The following is a 21,651-nucleotide window of genomic DNA, read 5'->3' as shown; positions in this document are numbered from 1 at the left end:
GCCGTGTGCCCCGGGGGAGGCGTGCCTCCCCTCCTCCTGTTGTACCCGTGACATTGTTGTAAATGCTTGAAGGTGTTTTTCCCACTTGTCAGCCAGGTGGCACGTTTGTGTCACGAGCATGACATGGCGGTTGATGCAGAGCAATACCACTCAGTCGTCTTCTTGTGCAACTGCAGTGTTTCATCCCATTGTGAGAGCATCCAAATCACATTGCCTCATTTTGGTTTTCTGTCTTCATACTTTTGCCATCCCTTTGATGCTCGGATTATAGAATGCACATGGGCAAAGTACCGTATTGGCCCGAATATAAGACGGTGTTTTTTGCATTGAAATAAGACTGAAAAAGTGCGGGTCGTCTTATATTCGGGGTCTAGACATTATACCCATTCACGACGCTAGATGGCGCCAGATATCATTGAAGCGAATGCTGAACTTGACTCCTCAGGCCAAAATGAACCCCTGTCACGAAGAATAAAAATAAAAAAAAGCGATAGCACGAAGAAGAAAAATAAAAAATAGCGGTAAGAAAGAAAAGAGAAGAAAATAATAGAAGAGATAACAGAAAATGGAGAAACGTAGCGACAATCTGGAGAAAAGTGGGTCGAAGATTGGCCAGGATAACCGGCAGCTGAGGAGAAGTTATGATGTAATTTATTTAAGATTTGGATGAGGCAAAATAGCATGCTTTTTCTCTCAAATATATTGTTATAATCATTTGTTTCAGATGTACTGTAATTATTTTCTGTATAAAAATGAATTTGGTGTTCAAAAAGTCATTTTTCAAACTTGTGTCTTGAAAACGAGGGGGTCGTCATATAATCAGGGTCGTCTTATATTTGGGCGGTATATGAGGGGACTGTAGCTTTCCGTTCCATAGCTAACAATGTAGTCGTTCTTGATTGGGGGTTTTTTCCCCCTTTGGTATTCCTCGGCAAAGTACCTCAGCATCCAAATACAATTTGTGAAGGTATTTGAATTTTACACCTGGTATTTTGCTGAACTAAATTATACTGAAGTGCAAATTAACCTACATTTTGAAAACAGACTCTCTAGTTTTGTTTTGCTTTTTCCTCACATAATGTGAAATTGAAACCACAGGGGAAAAACATTTTAACTCAACCCAACTCAACTCAACTGTATTTATAGAGCACTTTCAAACAGCCGTCGCTGCATACAAGTGCTATGACGCAGCGATTACTTTGTAAAATAGTTCAAAAATAGCATATTCTTTTTCTGCTACAAAAGACTGCTGGTACAATCTTTGTGCTCCTGAATAAATAGTTGGATGTCAATAGAACTACAAAAATATCAAGCACTCATTCCTGCTCATTGCCATTCTTTGCTGCATGTCACCTCTGCTTGTGTGTGTGTTAGCATGTTAATTCATGATTGTGCTTGGTCTGCACGTTTCCAGCGTATCCAATATTATTATATAAAGGTACAATCTATATCAGGTACTGTCACAACACAGTCAGGTCCTACCGTCTTAACTAAGGTCATGACTTGTGCAGAAAATACATCACAAAGTGGAGGAGGAGGAAGAGGAGGAGGTGAGAAAGCAGCCCGATCCTCTTCACCAGCTCATTCTGCATTTCAGCCACAATGCTCTCACGGAGTGCAGGTGAACACACGTCATGTGACACAGCATATCATGTGACTGTACATCCTTTCACCATGCCCTATTGTTTGTTTTCAGCTCTTTGGAAGACGATCCTTTATATATCGCATACGCAGATATGATGGCAAAGGTACATTATTGTCTGAACAACTTTGCAACCATGTAGCGGTTTGACATCATATTTCTCCTCTCAGAGTTGTGCTGAAGGTGAAGAGGAGAATGATGAGAGAGAGAAAACATTTGAGGTACGAGTGAAGCAAACTGGACGCTTTTTTTTTCTGTCACACTGTTTAGTGGCGTGCTGAATGTCTTGCCTTTTAGGAGAAGGAAATGGAGAAGCAAAAGATGTTGTACCAGCAGGCTCGACTGCACGACCGTGGGGCTGCAGAGATGGTCCTCCAGATGATTGGCGCTAGCAAAGGTACCTGTCCACCTTCATACACTCACCACATTTGCCACTGTATGAAGTATGATTGACACAGTGAGGTCATTAGGTCGACTCGATGCTATGGTAACCTTCACCCTGAAACTGGGCATCTCGATTCTCAATGGCGGGAACATTCTGGTACAGCAGGTAAACGCTGCTCGGGAACCAGAAACGATTTAAATGGCTACGTCAACCATCATCTTAACATCCTTGTTTTGTGCAGAAAATGTTGGACTACCTGAAAGAGAAGCGAGATGTCGGCTTCTTCAAAAGCTTATCTGGACTAATGATGTCTTGCAGGTAACAAAGACACCGATGCCCACCCCACCACCCTTTTTCAATGTAGTCTAATGAAGCGATACGAATATGAGACGAAAATGTTTCATCTTTCCTTCGTAGTGTGCTGGACCTCAATGCTTTTGAGAGGCAAAACAAAGCAGAAGGTCTTGGGATGGTTACAGAAGAAGGATCAAGTATGTAACGAAAGCAGCACCAACAATATGTTCTTGTTTCATTTACAGTACAAGTCTTAGCCTCCAAAATACCATGTTGTCATTTTCAGATAAAGAAACACTATTCTTGTTTGTTAGAACTTTTTGTTGGGTTGTACATTCTTACTAAAACAGGAGTTATGTTTCGTCAACATAACCTCATATTTTCCTTCCCAATCGATAATTATATTACAGTATAATAGTGCTGTACATAGTTTCTTATTTGGTCCTTGCGGTGTGCCTCAAAGTGAAAGTCTGCCTTCTAGTGTTCACAAAATCCTGCTATAAGTCGGACAGAGAGCAATAAATTAGTACGGTACATCAGTGGCGTGCGGTAAGGTTCATGGTTGGTGAGGCACTGACTCTTTTAGTGTCACATTTACAAATATATAAAGCACAAAGGGTCGCTTATTCAATTGGTTAAACATTATATTTGCGACATGCAGATATACGGCAAGCAGCACGAGCCAGTTGCATGTATCAACCCAGTTTGTGATGATTGCGCAATGCAATGTGCATTTAGAGGTGAGGCTCTGCCTCACCTGCCTCCCCTGAGCGCACGTCCCTGCGGTACATACATACAAATTGTAATTTCCCCATTGCGGGACAAATAAAGGATATCTTAGGATATCTTAAAAGGTATTCAACGTCCGTGATATTAGCTAGTTTCAGGTCAATGACAGGTACGCTCATGATGACTGGCCACTTCAATAGGCACACCTGGCTAATCTAATTATATGTAGGAAAAAAAACCCTGAATAAATGCTCCCTTTAAAAATAGAGAATGATTTAACCATGTGTTGAGAAGTCATTTAACGATTAATTCAACATGCTATGAGCAAAGTTTGGTGATTCAAAAATCAAAACATGTCGGTCAGGCTCGCACAGTTCTCGTTTCTTTGGCCTTGCTGCCCACATCTCCGGGACACTCCAGACCGGCACAAGACGCCTTTGCTCTTTTTGGGTGGCACAATTCCATTTTCATATCATGTTTTTTTGTTTCATGTTGATATTGTCATCACACAGGTGCACCTGTGTTACCGTATGTCCAAGTAGTCCTGTCTGACTGCGGCCAATCAATTACGTTTACTTCGTGACATCAATTAAAATCATGCCCAATACGGAATGAATTTGACTGCAGGTTTGCATACAGTATGTAGACTCCTGGATAACTTCATTAGGTACATTTGCACAATCAATTAAAGAATTTTTAACAATGTAACTTATTGCTTTACATTTAGAGTCAATATAAGTCTTGCGTTGGATCCCATTCGATTGTGCATTTGTACCTAAAGTTGTATCGAAACAAAATATGATCCACGACGCAATATTGGAGCTCATTTCCACTTCACCACAACTCAGGCATAAGTGATGGTAACTGTTTTAATCCTTGCCTGTAGAGAATAGACTGAATTTCTTTTAAAACTTCAATTGCAAGCTTATGTTGCAAATCAATGAATGTAGAAGTTACATCTGGAGTGCAATCATTCTCTCCTATGGTTGTGATTGAATATCAATGTCTTCTCCTTTGCTTATGTCTGCTCTTTGTGTGTTCCTGTCATTTTTTTTTTAATATGTCGTCGGTCGCAGTCAACGTGAGTGAGAGGGGTAAATACACGGTTTAGATTCTACTCTACTCTTCTATGCAATGCTGACATCTTGATTGCTCCCTCCCACCCGTTTGACCCCTCTGATGTTTCCCCCCTTTGCACCCTGAATGCAATACAAGCATCTCCCTATTCCTTATTTACAGTATTAACCCAAGCAGCCGGAACACATGCATGCTCATTTTAACATCTGGTTAATCAATACAGTATATTGTTCAGTCTTTGGTCAGGTGACCCAAATTCCTTCTTCTTTCACAAGAAGGTCATGCTTGCCAGTTGTTTTGATTTGCCCTCATTTGGATTATACTAACCAGTGTCTACTAAGAGTAAAATCTTTGCTTTGTTTGCACCAAACCAATACGTTTTGTCTGGAGTTTAAACAACACTGCTCAGTTGCATTCCTATTACTAGAGTTTTGCGGTACAGCAATTGCCCTCCATCGCAAAGTTTACGTTCCAGACCACCCCAACAATAATAAAAAAACAACAATCTGCTACACAGAAGTGCGTCACCTAATTATTATTTTTTTTTTATAAGGTCGATTACACACAGTACAAGTCAAAAGTTTGGAAACACCTTGAAGCTATTAACTCTTAATAATGTACAGGTGTAATAATGCATTTTTATTTAAAAAAACAAATAAACGGAAGGTCAGAAAGCATCATTCAAATCATAAAGCTGATTGAGAAAATACCAAAACATTCAACAAGAGGGTGAGATGAAATACCGGACTTCCTGTTTTCATTCTTTTTTTATAGTCAGATTTCCATTGTGTCGACTTAAATCGTATTTTGCTATACAGTGGTCAACGTTGGAATTGCTCCCAGAATAAACTGGAGGCAAAAAAAAAAATAGTCATGAACCAAGACAAAAATAAAAATAAAATGAAATCAGGGGACTGCGAACAACTGCAATGGAGGGGTCTTTACTGTATATGCAATTAGCTAACTAGAAAACATCCTTATATACATGCAAAATGAATTCTTCCACGACTGCCTCTATCAATAAACAGAAATTTCATCCGTCCGCTTTACCACTGACACCAACCATTTATTTGGTTCCTTGTCACCGCAGGTTCCAAAGTGCTTCAGAATGACGAGTTCACTAAGGATCTTTTTCGATTTCTGCAACTACTGTGTGAGGGACACAACAACGGTACGCTCGCACACTTAAACCAAATGACAACATGTTATCTCATTGATGAATCTTTAATGCTTAGTGATGTCAATTCATTGTCGTCAGATTTCCAGAACTTTCTAAGGACCCAGACAGGAAACACTACCACAATTAACATCATTATTAGTACCGTGGACTACCTGCTGAGACTTCAGGTGTGATCATCTGCTATGTGCACTTTCTGAAATATATACAGCACATCATGAATTGTCTGTTCTATTTTCCGCTGTCTGATATGTTTTGATATTTCCTGATAGGAATCCATCAGTGATTTCTACTGGTACTACTCTGGAAAAGATATCATTGACGAGGCGGGTCAGAGGAATTTCTCTAAAGCGCTGGCAGTTGCTAAGCAGGTCTTCAACTCATTAACGGAGTACATACAGGTGCGATATCACGACACCTAACAAGACCTCGGTTTTGACCAATCTAAGGACAAGTTATGAATTGATGAACTGTGTCATGTGCTCTATAGGGGCCATGTATAGGCAACCAACAGAGTCTGGCTCATAGCAGATTGTGGGATGCAGTTGTCGGCTTCCTGCATGTTTTTGCAAATATGCAGATGAAGTTATCCCAGGTATGAAATCATGATTTTTCAGATTTTATACAATTCCAGTCAACCAGGTTGGCACCTATTTTTTTCAGCTCATCTCCCAATTTGGAAGTTCAGTTCCTTAACGAGACCCAAACAGGGTAGATTACAGTTCCAGTCCAACGTATGGAAGCATTTTGTAGAATTAGTGCTTAAGACATTAAGAAGAAATATTTATGGAATTATTTGGTAATCAAAAAAAATGTTCATCAGGACTCCAGTCAAATTGAACTGCTAAAGGAGCTGCTAGACCTGCAGAAGGACATGATCGTCATGATGCTCTCTCTTCTCGAAGGTGAAGTCTATCGGATCTCTTATAGCAGCATGTATGCAGAATGCAAAACGCAACAATGTCATCTGCACAATGATAAGATTTGTGTGATGGATGTCCTTTGCTGATCCCATCACAGGAAATGTTGTCAACGGGACCATTGGTAAACAAATGGTGGACACCTTGGTGGAATCGTCCAGCAATGTGGAAATGATCCTCAAGTTCTTTGACATGTTCCTCAAGTTGAAGGACCTGACCACGTCGGACAGCTTCAAGATCTACGACGCCGAAAGCAAAGGTTTCATTTCAAAGAAGGATTTCCAGAAGTCCATGGAGAACCAGAAGCAGTATTCGCAGTCGGAGATTGAGTTTCTTCTCTCTTGCGCCGAGGCGGATGAGAACGACATGTTCAACTACGTGCAGTTCGTGGAAAGATTTCATGAGCCCGCTAAGGACATCGGCTTTAACGTGGCCGTTCTGCTAACAAACCTCTCGGAGCACATGCCGCACGATGCTCGCCTCTCGACATTCCAGGACCTGGCCGAAAGTGTCCTCAGCTACTTTGAACCCTACTTGGGTCGTATCGAGATCATGGGCGGAGCCAAGCGCATCGAACGAGTCTACTTTGACATCAGCGAGTCGAGTCGAACCCAGTGGGAGAAGCCTCAGGTGAAGGAGTCCAAGCGACAGTTCATCTTTGATGTTGTCAACGAAGGCGGAGAGAGCGAAAAGATGGAGCTGTTTGTCAATTTCTGCGAGGATACCATTTTCGAGATGCAACTGGCATCTCAGATTTCAGAGCCGGACCCAGTTGAGCGTCAGGAAGAAGACGACGAAGACGACAAACAGAACCTGGCGGAGAACCAGCATGAGGAGGAGGAGGAGGAAGAGGAGGAGAATGTGATGTTGGAGTCTTCATCGGCCTTTACCATCGCTTGTGTCTCCATGAGAAAAAGCATCTGCCACATTCGCCAGTTGCTCACTTTCAAGAGCATGAAACGGCAGTACAGAAAATTCCGGAGGATGAGCGTGAGGGAGACGGTGCATGGCTTCTTTGCTTTCTTCTGGATGATTATCGCCGGCCTCCTCCACTTTGTGTACAGCTTGGTTTGGGGTTTCTTTCATATTTTGTGGACCACCATGTTTGGGGGTGGCCTCGTCGAAGGGGCGAAGAACATGAAGGTCACGGACATTCTGGGAAACATGCCGGATCCCACTCAATTCGGGATCCACGGCGATGTGTTGGAGGCAGAGAAGATGGAGGCGCATGAAGCATCAGCCTTGACCGAGATGGGTCACATGGTTCAGGGGGAAGTGGCGGAGGCAGACCTGATGGCCGAGCTGCTGAACATCCAGCCAAAAAAGGAGGGTAAACATGGAGCAGAGCCCGGATTAGGGGACGTGTCCGAGGTGGTTGTCGGGGGTGACGCTCCGTCCATAGCCAGCGCTGTCAAGCAGAAGAAGGCTCAGGTGAGTGCCATCGAAAACGGCGGAACCTTCAATCGAACACAATCTGTTCAGTCCGTTTTTCATTCAGGTCGTTACGTGCAATGCAAACCGTTTAGCAGTATACAAAAATTGCCACCAACTACCATTAAAAGTTGAAAGAAATATTTTAATACTCCTCCGATACACGTGTAAGGAACGAATAAGGCTAAAATAAAGTAAAACGACTCACGATTTGAAGATGCCTGAAAGATGGCGATGTTTGCGAAGTGACACTGTCATGTCGTGGCAGAGGTATTGAAAGTGTCACGTCGCTTTCAAAAAACTTGTGGGAGGGGAAAAAAATAAACACAGAGTGCTCATCTTTTTCTCGGTGAAGGCTCGTGAGATTTGGTTATGCATGATGATCGAATGTTTCAAGCTCACGTTTTGTTTGACTTTTGAGGTATATGGGTTGAAATGATTTTCCAGTTTAGCTTTTGGGGTGTTTAACCTTGGAGGTTATATTGCACTACATTTTGTATTTACATGGGTGGTGTTTTTGGTAGGGAATAATTACTGAAGGCACAGGTGACAATATTTAATATTGAAACATGATCTGGTCAAAAATAGGCAATATTTAGAACCGAATCTGCATTTGTAAAATGAGTGCAATGACAATTTCAGCTGTAGGAGTTAATGTCATTGTTCATCTGTTTTCTAGATGGCTGCGAAGAAGAGGGCTTCAAATGGAGACTACAAATCAGATTCAGAGAAAGCAGAGTCAGTGTTTTGTGATTTTTTGGGGGGGTGGGGGGGGGGTTGTACTAAATTTAGAGGGTGGCGGCACTGTGGGTTCGATCCTATGTGGAGTTTGCATGTACCCCCCGTGCCTGCGTGGATTTCCTCCCACATTCCAAAAGCATGACCGGTAGGTTAATTGATCACTCTAAATTGTCCATTGGTGTGATTGTCTACAGTATGTGTGCCCTGCGATTGGCTGGCAACCAGTTGAGGGTGTCCCCCCGCCTGCTGTCCGAAGACAGCTGGGATAGACTCCAGCATGCCCCGCGACCCTCGTGAGGATAATTTATAAGGACTCTCCTGCCACATGTCTCTCAAATGTTTCTTGGTGTAGCTCTGACGATGGTGAGAAGAAGGACCACGACAAGGCCAAAGATGAAGCCCCTCCTGAGCTTTCACTGGAGAAGAAGGTCCCCAAGAAAAGACTCAGCATCAAGAAAGAACCACCGGAGGCCTTCACAGCCAGCTTCTTTGCTGGCTTGGAAATCTACCAGACCAAGATGCTGGTCAGATTATATTTCTATCACAGACCCTCCAATTAATGACCGATGACTATTTGATGGATATTTGTGACTTCTTGCATTTTATAGAACTACCTGGCCAGGAACTTCTACAACTTGCGATTTTTGGCACTCTTTGTCGCATTTGCAATCAATTTCATTCTTCTCTTCTATAAAGTGAGTTTAAAAAAATGCATCTTGCAAATGTATGAAAATAAAGTCAAACAAAAATATATGTTATAAGGTGACTGGCGATAACTCTGATGATGAGGACCCTTGGAATGGTCGAGGGAGAACTGAGGAGGAGGAAGAAGAAGACAGCTCTCTTGAATATTTTATCCTACAAGAGAGTACAGGATACATGGCGCCAACGCTTCGCTGTCTGGCAATACTGCACACTGTTATATCTTTTTTGTGTGTCGTGGGATACTACTACCTGAAGGTACACACATACATGCCCAATGAACTTACAGACAGTACAAATACAAATACGGTTCACTATATTGACAAAAGCATTGGGCTCCCTATTCTTTTATGACATGTTGAAAGCTGCGAGCGCTTTAAAATGACCCCTTCTTTGGCTTTTTCCAATTCTGAATTCAAGATTTCTAACCAGTGCACTCATATCTTCACAAATTTAAAATCAAACAAGTCTCCGGCGAGATAAGACACCCTTGAGAGTCTGTGCGTGTGTCAACATGTTTATAGGTAAAACATTAAAGGGTATGTGCACTGTAATACCCCCCGTGGTTTTGTTTTGCGACATCTTGCGCGGCGACAGTTAAAAAATCCAAATTTTGTTCAACTTTGGATCAGATCACCCTTGGAATTCCGCCTTTCAAGATTCCACTGTTCTTTTGTCTATGTAGCGTGCTGTCCAAATGAAACAATTTATAAAACAGATTACTAAAACACCATGAAGCACTAAATGAATGACTTATTGGTGTGCCTGTAAGGTTCCTCTAGTGGTGTTCAAGCGCGAGAAAGAAATAGCCAGGAAGTTGGAGTTTGCTGGACTCTACATCACAGAGCAGCCATCAGATGACGACATTAAAGGACAGTGGGACAGGCTGGTCATTAATACGCCGTACGTCTGTCTTACCGATTCATATGCTTGTTTTATATTTCCAAGAGTGTCACGTTTTGTTTTTTTAATGCTGTTTTGTCAGGTCTTTCCCCAACAACTACTGGGATAAATTTGTTAAACGAAAGGTAAGGCATTGAGCATTTTATATTCTCAAACCAAACTATTGTATCTGTGGAGTAGCAGTAGTTAAATCCTAAAAGGGTTTGCTTGGATAAGAAAACATAGTTCTTAATTATTATGTATTTTTTTTAAAGATGCCAGTTTGCTTTCTAAGCACCCTAAAAGTGCCTTCTAGCAAGGCACCAAACCCCATTCAGTAAAGTAATAATAATGCAATAATTGTCAACATCAGTGGTGATTGAGTGAATGAAGAATCTCTCTGTGTCAGCCTTGTTTGTCGCTGGTGTAAAATGAATTTCTCTTTTGAGGCTCGATTGTATGACATTAGCACATTGCAACACAGTTGATTTCAGGGTTAGAATGTCTGGTTTACAGTTTGAGATTCTGGATTTGAATCTCTGCTTGTTTGGGTTTTCTCAGGGTATTCTGCTTTCCAGATATGAGGTTCAATAAAGACTTCAAAATATCCATATACCGTAAAAAAAGAAATTCAAGACAACAAACTTATAATTTAGTTGGGCAATTCAACAAAATATGTGAAGTTTGTTTAGCTCCTGTGAAAATTGGCTTGGTTTACAGAACTAATTGTCCCTTATATTGTCCCCCAATTTACGGATTTAAAAACAACTCCGCAAATTGTTTTGAAGAAAACAACTTTCTTGCTTTGTTGTGCTAACTGACATTGTTGCCATAAATATTACTAATATATATTTTTAAGTTGTTCTACTTAAATGAATGAAATACAGGTTGTGCTTTTCACAGTATACCTGTGATTGGTATGTATATATATATATATATATATATATATATATATATATATGTGTGTTTTTTGTCTATAAGTTCCCTGTTATTGGCAAGCAACCAGTCCCAGGTGTACCTACCCCACCTATCAACCAGAGTCAGCTGTGATCAATTCCAGCTAACCTTAATGAGGACATGTGCTATTTTAAAAGAAATGCATGGAGGTTTTCACACCCACTGATACCAAGCATGTAGAATACTAATATTTTGCAAACATCAGTTGGGGACTCATTCCCCTGTTCCGCTGCTCCTGTTTTGCTTGTAGGTGATCAAAAAATATGGCGATCTGTATGGCGCCGAAAGAATTGCAGAGCTGCTGGGCTTGGACAAAAGTGCTCTGGATTTTAATCCGACAGAGGAGGCTGTTACCAAGGAGGCATCGTTGGTGTCCTGGTAAGAGATAAAATGTCTAAGAAGAAACTTCTTGATGAGACATACCTTTTTCTGTCAACAGGTTAAGCTCCATCGATACAATGTATCATATTTGGAAAATGGGGGTGGTGTTTACAGACAACGTAAGTATGAAGGCTTATATTGATGAATACATGCATAAGATAATTGAAGTAACTTCAAGTGCCTTTCCTTATCAGTCATTCCTTTACCTTGGGTGGTACACGACTATGTCCATTCTGGGCCACTATAACAACTTCTTCTTTGCTGCACATCTACTGGACATCGCCATGGGATTCAAGACGCTCCGCACCATCTTGTCCTCTGTCACCCATAATGGCAAGCAGGTGAGGCACAACGTACCCATGACTGTATTATTTTTGTCCATTATAAAAGACGACCAGCCCTGGGTGTAGAACAACTGGTCAACCGTGACCCTATAATGGGATGTTCCTTTCTAACAGATGGGCTATGCTTGTGTGTGTGTGTGTGTGCACAGCTGGTGTTGACAGTGGGTCTCCTGGCCGTCGTAGTCTACCTCTACACTGTGGTGGCCTTCAACTTCTTCAGGAAGTTCTACAACAAGAGCGGAGATGACGACGAACCAGACATGAAGTGTGACGACATGATGACTGTAAGACAACGACTCTAATAGTCCCCCGAGTGGAATCCGTGCAAGTGTAAGAGTCATCTTTCCTCCGCAGTGCTACTTATTCCACATGTATGTCGGTGTGAGAGCTGGAGGTGGCATCGGTGATGAGATTGAAGACCCTGCTGGCGATCCCTATGAGCTGTATCGCATCCTTTTTGACATCACCTTCTTTTTCTTCGTCATCGTCATCCTCCTGGCCATCATCCAGGGTGAGACGCGTCGTCGCGACTGTGCACAGGACTTTTTCCTGATCATTTGGATGTAACCGGCGTGGTAGGCACACCGCTCGTGTATATATTTTTACTACGAGCTTCGCTCTTTCATCCACAGGCATTTCATATCCATTTGAAATTATGAATATGGTTACGTATTGTTGTAAATCACAATCTGTGTCATGGATATCCTGTATTTCCATCGCTTGGCAGCACGTAGTGGGAGGCTGTGTCACACTTGCAGATTTCAGAAATGTATTTTTCTCAATGTTTGGAAGCGTCCATGCAATGAGATAATTTGCAACATTGTGCAACTGCCATTCAAATTATGAATCGCCGCAAAATCAGAAGCTGAGACTGGGCCAGTCGTGAAATATTGTGGGAGAACTTCGCACACTGACTGTCCACCACTATTAAGATCACACACATAGTAGCCTTCTATCCTTCAGTGAAGGTATCCATGAAGTTACAATCTGTTGATGGTTGCAGGTTTGATAATTGATGCTTTTGGAGAGCTGAGAGACCAGCAGGAACAAGTCAAAGAGGACATGGAGGTGAGAGATTTCAGACAAACGGAAATAGAATCAGCCCACGCGATGAACACCCTTTTCCTCCTCATCCTTATGATTTCTTCTCTCTCTCATCAGACTAAATGTTTCATTTGTGGGATCGGAAACGACTACTTTGACACAACGCCTCATGGCTTTGAGACTCACACTTTGCAAGAGCACAATTTGGCCAATTACCTGTGAGTATTCCACTATTAGAATAGTTCACTACAGTATTATCTTTTTCTGTATCTAACTATGATGACGTTTTTAGTTCTCAATAGTCGTACCAAAGTCACTCAAGGCACCCCCATCCGCTGATACAGTAAACATTAAAGAAACTTTCAGAAATTCAATTCTCTGTTGCAGAAAATGTGGAATAAACATTGGAACCACATGACATTGCTTGGCAAGAGCCGCTGAAAGGAGAAGTAATCTAATCCTCCATTCATTCATGTTCTAATCCATTTATCCTCACAAGGCTCGCGGGGCGTGCTGCAGCCTACCCCAGCTGTCTCCGGGCAGTAGGCGGGGGACACCCTGAACTGGTTGCCAGCCAATCGCAGGGCATAGACGAGCAACCATCCGCACTCACAATCACACCTCGGGACAATTTAGAGTGCTTAATCAGCCTGCTATGCATGTTTTTGGAATGTGGGAGGAAACCGGAGTACCCGGACAAAACCCACGCAGGTCCGGGGAGAACATGCAAACTAACACAGGAAAGCTGGAGCCGGAATCGAAACCTGCACCGCCGCACTGTGAGGGCAACGTGCTAACCAGCCGACGTCCGTGCCGCCTCTACCGAACACACATAGCTTCATTTTGTTTTGTCTGTTTTTGTAGTGTTGCTATGACAGATATTTGTGTTTCTCTTTCATTGACTCTGCTTTGTTTCATTTATTTATTCAAGGTTTTTCCTGATGTACCTCATCAACAAGGACGAGACTGAGCACACTGGCCAGGTGCAGCATGATTTGTTGTGATCAACAGAATTACATTGAATCAGAACCGGTGTGACCACACGTGCTAATAAAAAAAAAATCCTTTGAAATTATTGTTTCATAACCTATGATAATAATCCCCTTGTAAATAAAAGCATGCATGACAGTAAATAATGAAACATACAGTCAATTAAGCAATTTGCTACCATACTTTTCTTTGTGTGCGTATGTGCCTCAGGAGTCATATGTGTGGAAGATGTACCAAGAGCGCTGCTGGGATTTCTTCCCAGCAGGAGACTGCTTCCGCAAGCAGTACGAAGATCAACTGGGATAGAGCGGATGCTTCCTCCTTACCTTCTTCCGAATGGGTGCTGCTGCTCTAATCCGCACCATGAACTCCCCTACCCACACTAAGCAGAGTGGGACACAAATGACATGTTTAATTTAGCAAGGAAGTGCGCCATCCTCACTTCAGATGTCAGCCTCCAATTCACCTCGTCAGGTTTTAAGTTTGCAGGGGACAGCATTGCCTTTTACTCTGCCCCCCCCACCCCTCCCACACACACACACAATCATTGCACAGTGTTACATTGTCCTCTTGAGAAACTAGTGGGGTTTGTGGGGGTGTTTAGAGACAGTTTGTCAGTCAAATTATGCACAAGAATCCAACCTGATTATTTAGAGAATTTTGAGACTTAATGCCAAAAGAAGAGTGAAGTGTGTTTGTCATGTAACCTTGCAAGTGAAGTGTTGAGGCAAACGGTATTATGTCAAATATAATTTTTTAAAAATTTGTTTTCCATGAAGTGCCTTATATTGTAGTAGCAAGTCTACATTACAAAGAAGCTATGCAAAACTTTGTGCTGTCTTTTCTTATCGTAAGTAATAGAGTACAGATCCACTTTTCTTTCATTAACATGAGAGAAGAACATGTGGTTTATTTGTTTTGCTGAATGCAGCATACATGCAATGTTACATGTTGTAAAAATGACATCTGAGTTGACTTGGAATTGCTATTGTACGGCCGTTTGTATGTAGTAGCTTTGCGGATTTGTGCATTTCTTTTGATGGAACAAAAATAAACTAGTGCCAGAAATGACTTGCCTCTCTGTTGTTTTTGAACTTCATTTATTTAATATATATACATGAGTATATTGGCCTTAATTAATGTGCAATCCTTTTCTTTATTTTGCCATATTTCAGTGCCGATACAATGTGCCTTCAGACAGGGGCGGTTCTGGATCAATTTCACTGAGGGGGCCGGGCTGGGGCCAGGGGTTTTGATGGGGGGGCACATTCAACCCAGGGCTAAAAAGACAGATTCGAAATCTTATTTGACTTTTTATTTCTTCAGACTTTGAAATTGTAGTCATAACATTACAGTGATGAGAAAAAAACTGTATTAGGAGGGCTAAAATGTCTGCAAGCGTAACAATACGTCTGTTGAGAATATTCAAGCCAGGGGATGATATGGTACCAGCCTGCCGGGGACAAAAATTGCAAATACACTGAAGCTAGATGTTTTACATGCATATAATTATCCAAATTTTAAAAGGCAATGTCTTATATATTGATCCTGTTAAATAAAAATTAAAATAAAAAGGGAGACTAAAAAAGTTACACGCACACACACGCCCGCACACGCACACACACACGCACACACACACACACACGCACACTCAATGCGCGCACACACACACACACGCACACATACACACTCACACACGCATACGCGCGCGCACACGCGCACACACACGCAAATAGCACTGTGTCGTGGTAATTTCCTTCTCTGCGGACTGCTTCTTATTTTCCCGCTCATTTTTAAATGGCGCAGCGCACTAAAGGGTCCGTCTAGAATGTTAAATCACGCACTTTGTTTCCACCTTTCGCGTCGGCGACTCGGCACGACTGCGTAATCTGCGCTCGGAGGGGGGGCCACAGGGGGGGCCAGAATCGGTGCTTCAGGGGCACTGGCCCCCGTTGGCCCCCCCCCCCAGAACCGCCACTGCCTTCAGAATGATGAAAATTATATAACACCATACCTGCTCCTCTTGAAGATACTTTCATGATCATACTGAGCACTATGAGCACACACTGAATTGTAGTCCACCTAAAACATTTCTATGATTCTGTATGGCAAACTACCGTATTATCATTTACACAATTAAATGAAGGCAATGGACCTGAAAGTGAAGGAGATTGAAAAAAAAAAGTACACTGAACCATAACGCGTCAAGCTTGGAATAACCCTAACCCACAAGATGGCACCACAGACCACTGTTTGTGAAAGAAGCCCCAACAGTAAATTAAGTACTTGCACATCTCCTCTGCGCATGCGTTTGAATCGGGGTTTCAAAAAAATGAGGTACTGTACAGTAATTTTTATACAAGAGAGTCCTTCGCGCTGGGAATTTTATTATTTTTTTAAATGTTTTTCTTGTCTGCTTCAAACCAACAATAATAATATGACAGACAACAAGTACCGGTAGTCAACCTGCTCATCACTGACTGAAGTGTGGATGATCAGTAGTCTGTAGGGGGCGCTAGTGCTGTACACTGTACAGCCTCATCGATGATCTCATGGTGGTCTCAGAGGATTTTGTTTCATCACGAGACGGCAGGTGACCTCTTCATCAGTACCACCCCCTCCTTGAGTCCCTTTTCACTACTTTTTCTCCTGTCTTCCAGCATCAACATCAAAGCCTGCCATTATAAACGAAGGCCAAAATTTCATGGTGGGATGTGAGTGACCTGTCTGATAACCTTTTCTTTGTCCAAAAAAGAACACCATCGTAATGTTTGTGATTTGATTCTGCTATTCTGCAAATACATGCTGGGTTAAAAGGCCAAACATTGTCGTATAATTGGCAGGATATGAGCAGATAATTGTTTTAGCCGTGTTTTATTGGATAATTATTTCAGTGTGACGCACTCGTCTCATTATTTAGTTTACAATTTGGGTCCATATGGCATCTGGCAGGTAAAACTTCATTAAGCCATGTTTGCTGAGCTTGTGTGTGTGTGTGTGTGTGTGTGTGAGAGAGAGAGAGAGAACGAGAGACCCCCAATTATGTGAGTGTTACAATGCATGTTTACACTGATGCCATGACATCTATTTACAAATTAGGTCAGAAATTTGAAAAACTCTCCTCTTGGATATAAATGTCATATCTATCTACAGTGGGGAGAACTGGTTCGTAGGCGATCAAATACTTATGTCATGCAATAAAATGCAAATTAATTATTTAAAAATCATCAATTGTGACTTTTCTATCAACCTACATACCGGTACCTGCATCTATCTAGCTATCTAGCGATCATGTTTTCTGTCTCATGTGACCCGGTGCCTTAAAGCACAGGTGTCAAACTCAGGTCCTGGAGGGCCGCTGTCCTGCATGTTTTCCAAGTCTCCCTGTTGCAACACACCTGATTCAAATGATCAGATCATTAGCAAGCTCTGCGGAAGCCTGACATTGAACCTGTTCATTTGAATCAGGTGTGTTGCAACAGGGAGACTTGGAAAACATGCAGGACAGCGGCCCTCTAGGACCTGAGTTTGACACCTGTGCCTTAAAGTGTTGGTCGAAGCTGCACAGTCTTGATGAGCGTACGATCACCAAATTAAACAGCGATAGTTTTTGTGATGTAGGTTCAACCGTGCCAGTATTAGCACATAACAAGGGTTTTATGTTGTATTGGCTAATTGTATGTGTTTAAACAGCACTGTGGATTCAACAGGAGGAGATGAATGGCCTCTATTAAGAGCATTTAATCAGTGGCTGGCCTAGTGCTCTCAGAGGGGGAAGATGAATGTCTACAGGATATTTCATCAGACCTCTCACATCAGTGTGCAGGATATGAGCCTCTAATTCTCTCTGTTTTGTTTTGGCTTGTTTTCAGGCACACAAAGATGGCAGGATTGCTTTACAGGACGCCATTAGAACTGGCACAAAATATATACCTGTATATATACCTGTATATTCAAAAGAAAGCACAGTATGGGACACAGGGCATTTTGTGCATTTGAATATGAATACGAATCCTCCAAAGTAATCTAATTGGTTATAATGAGCTCAGAGGACAGAACATTGGAAAGTGTTTGACACATCCGCCTTACAGTCGAGAGGTTAAATGAAACCTGTGATTTGTCCATTGTGTGAAATTGTGAATGTGAGTTTAAATGCTTGTTTGTTTGCACAGAGATTGACAGGTAACCAGTCCAGAATGTACTCTGTCTCTCACTCCAAGTCAGCTGGTCCAGCTCACCTGAAACCCTGTTGAGGACCAGCACGATAAAAAAAAAAAACAACAACAACAAAAACGGGATGGATGGAAGATGAGCTTATAATAGAGTATTTGGACAAAAGAAATACAGTATCCATATCGTTGATCACAGACTAACTTTCTTAATGCTCGGCAGCAATGTTCCCTCTAAGGTGCGCGGGTGAGCAATTGCGCACTTAATTTGAGCGCACGCGGTGACGGCTGGCGCGCAGCACGCACACACTACATTTCTACACTCATTCCTTCATTTCCACATTACTTTAATCTACAAACGGGACACCAGACTATTCCCCCTTCCATTATGGTTTCAGCAGTGCGACCGAGGGTGAACACTCACTTGTCGGATAGTTTGATGTGTACGTTGACACGCATTCACTCACACTCACCACAGACGAGAGGCTGCAAGCGCTCCATTCGGGAAGTCCACCCTCCCGAAAGTTTATGAGCCCCTTGAATGAGGCTCTTTTGCGAGTTTCAAAGGTCAGGTGACAAGAGTTTTTTTGTGTTTTATTAAATGACATGTTTTCCAATGTGTGAACATAGTTATACAGACTGGTTTAATTAATTATACTTAAAATCACCTGTCTGTTGAAAATAAAAGTCACATTTTTGGGCCAATTTTATTCAGGTCCTAAGTCTCCATTTGATGATATGTTCTATTTTGATATAAAGGTAATTAGACCTGGCGGCCCGGTAGTCCAGTGGTTAGCACGTCGGCTTCACAGTGCAGAGGTACCGGGTTCGATTCCAGCTCCGGCCTCCCTGTGTGGAGTTTGCATGTTCTCCCCGGGCCTGCGTGGGTTTTCTCCGGGTGCTCCGGTTTCCTCCCACATTCCAAACACATGCATGTCAGGCTGATTGGACGCTCTAAATTGTCCCTAGGTGTGAGTGTGGGCGTGGATGGTTGTTCGTCTCTGTGTGCCCTGCGATTGGCTGGCAACTGATTCAGGGTGTCCCCCGCCTACTGCCCGGAGATGGCTGGGATAGGCTCCAGCACCCCCCGCGACCCTAGTGAGGATCAAGCGGTTCGGAAAATGGATGGATGGATGGATGGTAATTAGACCTTATAAAAGTTGCTATGATTGCAGGTTTTGGACAGGTGTGATGTTGGTTTGGCCACCGTGTGCATGTCTGGTATTGCTCACAGTGGTCCGAGGAATGCTCAAGGTGTTTGTGTGCATGCTCAGAAGAATGGAGAATTAGACAGTACATTAAAAGTAAAACAAGTGTAAATATACAATCGCTATCGTGTGATGAAGGTCCTGGACTGGTGTCACACAAAACACACTTCAAACCCAAGCTACAAACAATGAGTTTTCCCCTCAGGTATAAGATAGCGATCATTTAGCAAGCCTAAAAAGAAATCTGCCATCATTTGCTGGATGGGAAATGGAAAAATGGATATTTCAAATCCATTGTGGTAGTGTATCAAATCGCTATTCACTTCCAAATATTTGTGATCTTAAGCGACTATAGCAAAGTGTCGCAAACCTGCCCATGTTGTGCATCTACTTGTCATCAATAAATTGCTTTCTTGTGAGGGCCCCTGCTATTTTGTTGTCCTGCCACGCCCTCCCACTCTCTCTATTTTACCTGAAAGATGATTCTTCTACAATGTATTTCTCAGCAATTATTAATCATGTGTGAATTATTAAACCTTTCGCTGATTAAAATCTGACCAAATAAATTGTGCAGCCGCCGTGTGTTGTTGTAACGTTGCGGCCGACACTGCAAGGACGTGCAGTAGACAATTTGGAGCGTAAATGCATCTCATTTCATGGTGTCCTTGAAAGCACACTTTAGATTGTTCAGCGCGCTCGATAAAGTGTATTTGCTTTGCCGCCTTCGCATCTCATGAAAAATGGATGACCCCCTATTTGCTTTCTGCTGCCCATCGCTCTCTCTCGTCTGAATCCAGGGACTACGTTTGGCTTAGCATCTTCCTCCTCATCTTCCTCACCCTCACACTCCCCTCTACCTCTGTAGTCTGTTTAAGGGGGCCGGAGGTTCGGGAATAACATATTTCAGCCTGACACACTTTTGCAGTTGGTGTCCCCTGGGTGCTCGGTTCATGAGCCCACACATACTGTTTTATTTAGAAGTGAGGCTTTGAGGACTTCTGCGTGTGGGTGTGCATGGAATCGCCCTTTCGCCTTTATTTGGAAAGCCCCGTGGGGTTGTCTGCTCATCCTCTACATTTGATCCTGTATCAAACTTTGACAGCAGACAATCTGTGTGTCAACACAACATCACATTCAGCCAGATCTATTTTTTTTTTTTTTTGTGCGTGTGTCTTCTAAAAAATCTTCTCACAGTCTGGATTCAATGTGACCAACAGTAAAAAAAGTGCTTACAGAAACACATAAAATATATAAAGAAGCTCAGGCAAGAAATGACAAAATCTTTGCTGTCAACATCTTCATGCATGCTCAGCTAACACACAATAACCAAGTTAATATGATAACATGTTATAAATGTGCAGAGGGGTGTGGTGCAAATGAAACATAAATCACATGCAGAGTGGATGCAAAATTGTGCGCTTTGCATGATGGATACAAATAGCCATCTGATGTGTGCACGGCTCTAACATAAATACTTGTCAGCTCCACTGCAGAAACTAAATATCTCACAGCACATTGGGCTATTCATTTTCTCTGATTCCAAATGAGTTGCTGAAGCTGAATCGTCGTTGCTTGGTCCTCAGCAAGTTCTCTTGCTACATGATTTGAATATTTGATTGTTTTGTAAACTGTATTCGTAACGATGCCATTTTGTTAACAGGCCTCCATATAACACAAGCTATATGGTCGAACAGTTTTTTTCCCCGTTAACAGTACTGTACTGTTGACAAGGAAACCACGTACCACACATCAAGCACAAAGAGGACAATTAATGGAAATGATACACTAGAGGGCACTGTAAGCGGTGCCAGTTGGATTTGGTGGTCCAGATGGACCCAGTGAAGCAAATCAAATGAGCACCCCTGGCTCTGACTTCAACACTGCCACTTTTTTTTTTTTTTTTAAACAAACAACACTCAATTGTGTTGGCCAAATGTTTTGTTCGATAAAAGGTAGAACACAATTGTACATTTGATCTGGTCTCTGATCCTATAGGCTGAAATCTAATTCTATACATTATGGGATGTAGTTTAAAACTAATAAATACACAGATGTTTAATTATGAATTGGAAAATTCAGTGGTCACAGCAGCAACCCCTGAATCAATACCCCAAATTAATGGCTTACATTTTTAAATATATTAAATTAATCTAACATGACCATTTAAAATCATGATTATGAAAATATTTTATGGAGCCTGCATTAAATTCATTCATTTTGAACACCTTCGGCACAAGTTTTTTTTCCAATGAAATTCTCTCGGCGTTGTAAAAGGAGCCACTTGAAAATAGTGAGAAGCAACGCCATATAAATGGTGCTTGTTGCAGTAAAATTGGATATATGAATGAAGTAATGTCTTTAAATTAAAAAAGAAATGACGGACTTATATAATGTAAGTCCAGTCAACATCAATGTAGTCGATTAGTAAAAACACAAACATATTACATTGAGCAAACATTAAGTGAATGGTTTTGCATTTTAATAACTAAATACATACATACACAGGAATGCTTTTGACACTGGACCTGGAATTTGGTTGTCTCGTTATTTTTTTATAGAGATAAATACATATAAAAAC

At 42.0% G+C, this 21,651-nt stretch overlaps 1 protein-coding gene across 2 annotated transcripts in view; it reads left to right on the top strand.

Annotated features, from left to right (window-relative positions):
* Positions 1–14,764, top strand: part of LOC147196261 (ryanodine receptor 3-like) — an 84,506-nt gene extending 69,742 nt beyond the window's left edge. Inside the window, exons 78-106 of one of the 2 annotated variants that reach the window (XM_086128237.1) lie at positions 1,512–1,621; positions 1,697–1,748; positions 1,813–1,863; positions 1,940–2,039; positions 2,113–2,192; positions 2,269–2,345; positions 2,445–2,518; positions 4,127–4,144; positions 5,218–5,298; positions 5,386–5,474; positions 5,577–5,705; positions 5,795–5,899; positions 6,128–6,209; positions 6,325–7,655; positions 8,335–8,393; positions 8,749–8,920; positions 9,005–9,091; positions 9,159–9,356; positions 9,871–10,001; positions 10,084–10,126; positions 11,188–11,315; positions 11,377–11,437; positions 11,513–11,659; positions 11,812–11,946; positions 12,017–12,173; positions 12,666–12,730; positions 12,824–12,924; positions 13,638–13,689; positions 13,907–14,764. In XM_086128237.1, coding sequence (XP_085984363.1) covers positions 1,512–1,621; positions 1,697–1,748; positions 1,813–1,863; positions 1,940–2,039; positions 2,113–2,192; positions 2,269–2,345; positions 2,445–2,518; positions 4,127–4,144; positions 5,218–5,298; positions 5,386–5,474; positions 5,577–5,705; positions 5,795–5,899; positions 6,128–6,209; positions 6,325–7,655; positions 8,335–8,393; positions 8,749–8,920; positions 9,005–9,091; positions 9,159–9,356; positions 9,871–10,001; positions 10,084–10,126; positions 11,188–11,315; positions 11,377–11,437; positions 11,513–11,659; positions 11,812–11,946; positions 12,017–12,173; positions 12,666–12,730; positions 12,824–12,924; positions 13,638–13,689; positions 13,907–14,002 — 4,011 coding nt within the window. In that variant the 3' untranslated portion in view covers positions 14,003–14,764. Of the gene's footprint in view, positions 1–1,511; positions 1,622–1,696; positions 1,749–1,812; positions 1,864–1,939; positions 2,040–2,112; positions 2,193–2,268; positions 2,346–2,444; positions 2,519–4,126; positions 4,145–5,217; positions 5,475–5,576; positions 5,706–5,794; positions 5,900–6,127; positions 6,210–6,324; positions 7,656–8,334; positions 8,394–8,748; positions 8,921–9,004; positions 9,092–9,158; positions 9,357–9,870; positions 10,002–10,083; positions 10,127–11,187; positions 11,316–11,376; positions 11,438–11,512; positions 11,660–11,811; positions 11,947–12,016; positions 12,174–12,665; positions 12,731–12,823; positions 12,925–13,637; positions 13,690–13,906 lie in introns of both variants that reach the window. The other variant, XM_086128236.1, reaches the window with a different exon arrangement.
* Positions 14,765–21,651: the final 6,887 nt, after the last annotated feature.

The sequence above is a fragment of the Hippocampus guttulatus genome, chromosome 13, assembly GCF_054856545.1.
Source record: "Hippocampus guttulatus isolate MCC_2025c chromosome 13, RoL_Hgut_1.0, whole genome shotgun sequence".
NCBI classification, from domain to species: Eukaryota; Metazoa; Chordata; class Actinopteri; order Syngnathiformes; family Syngnathidae; genus Hippocampus; species Hippocampus guttulatus.
This window is presented reverse-complemented; position numbering and strand designations above follow the sequence as displayed.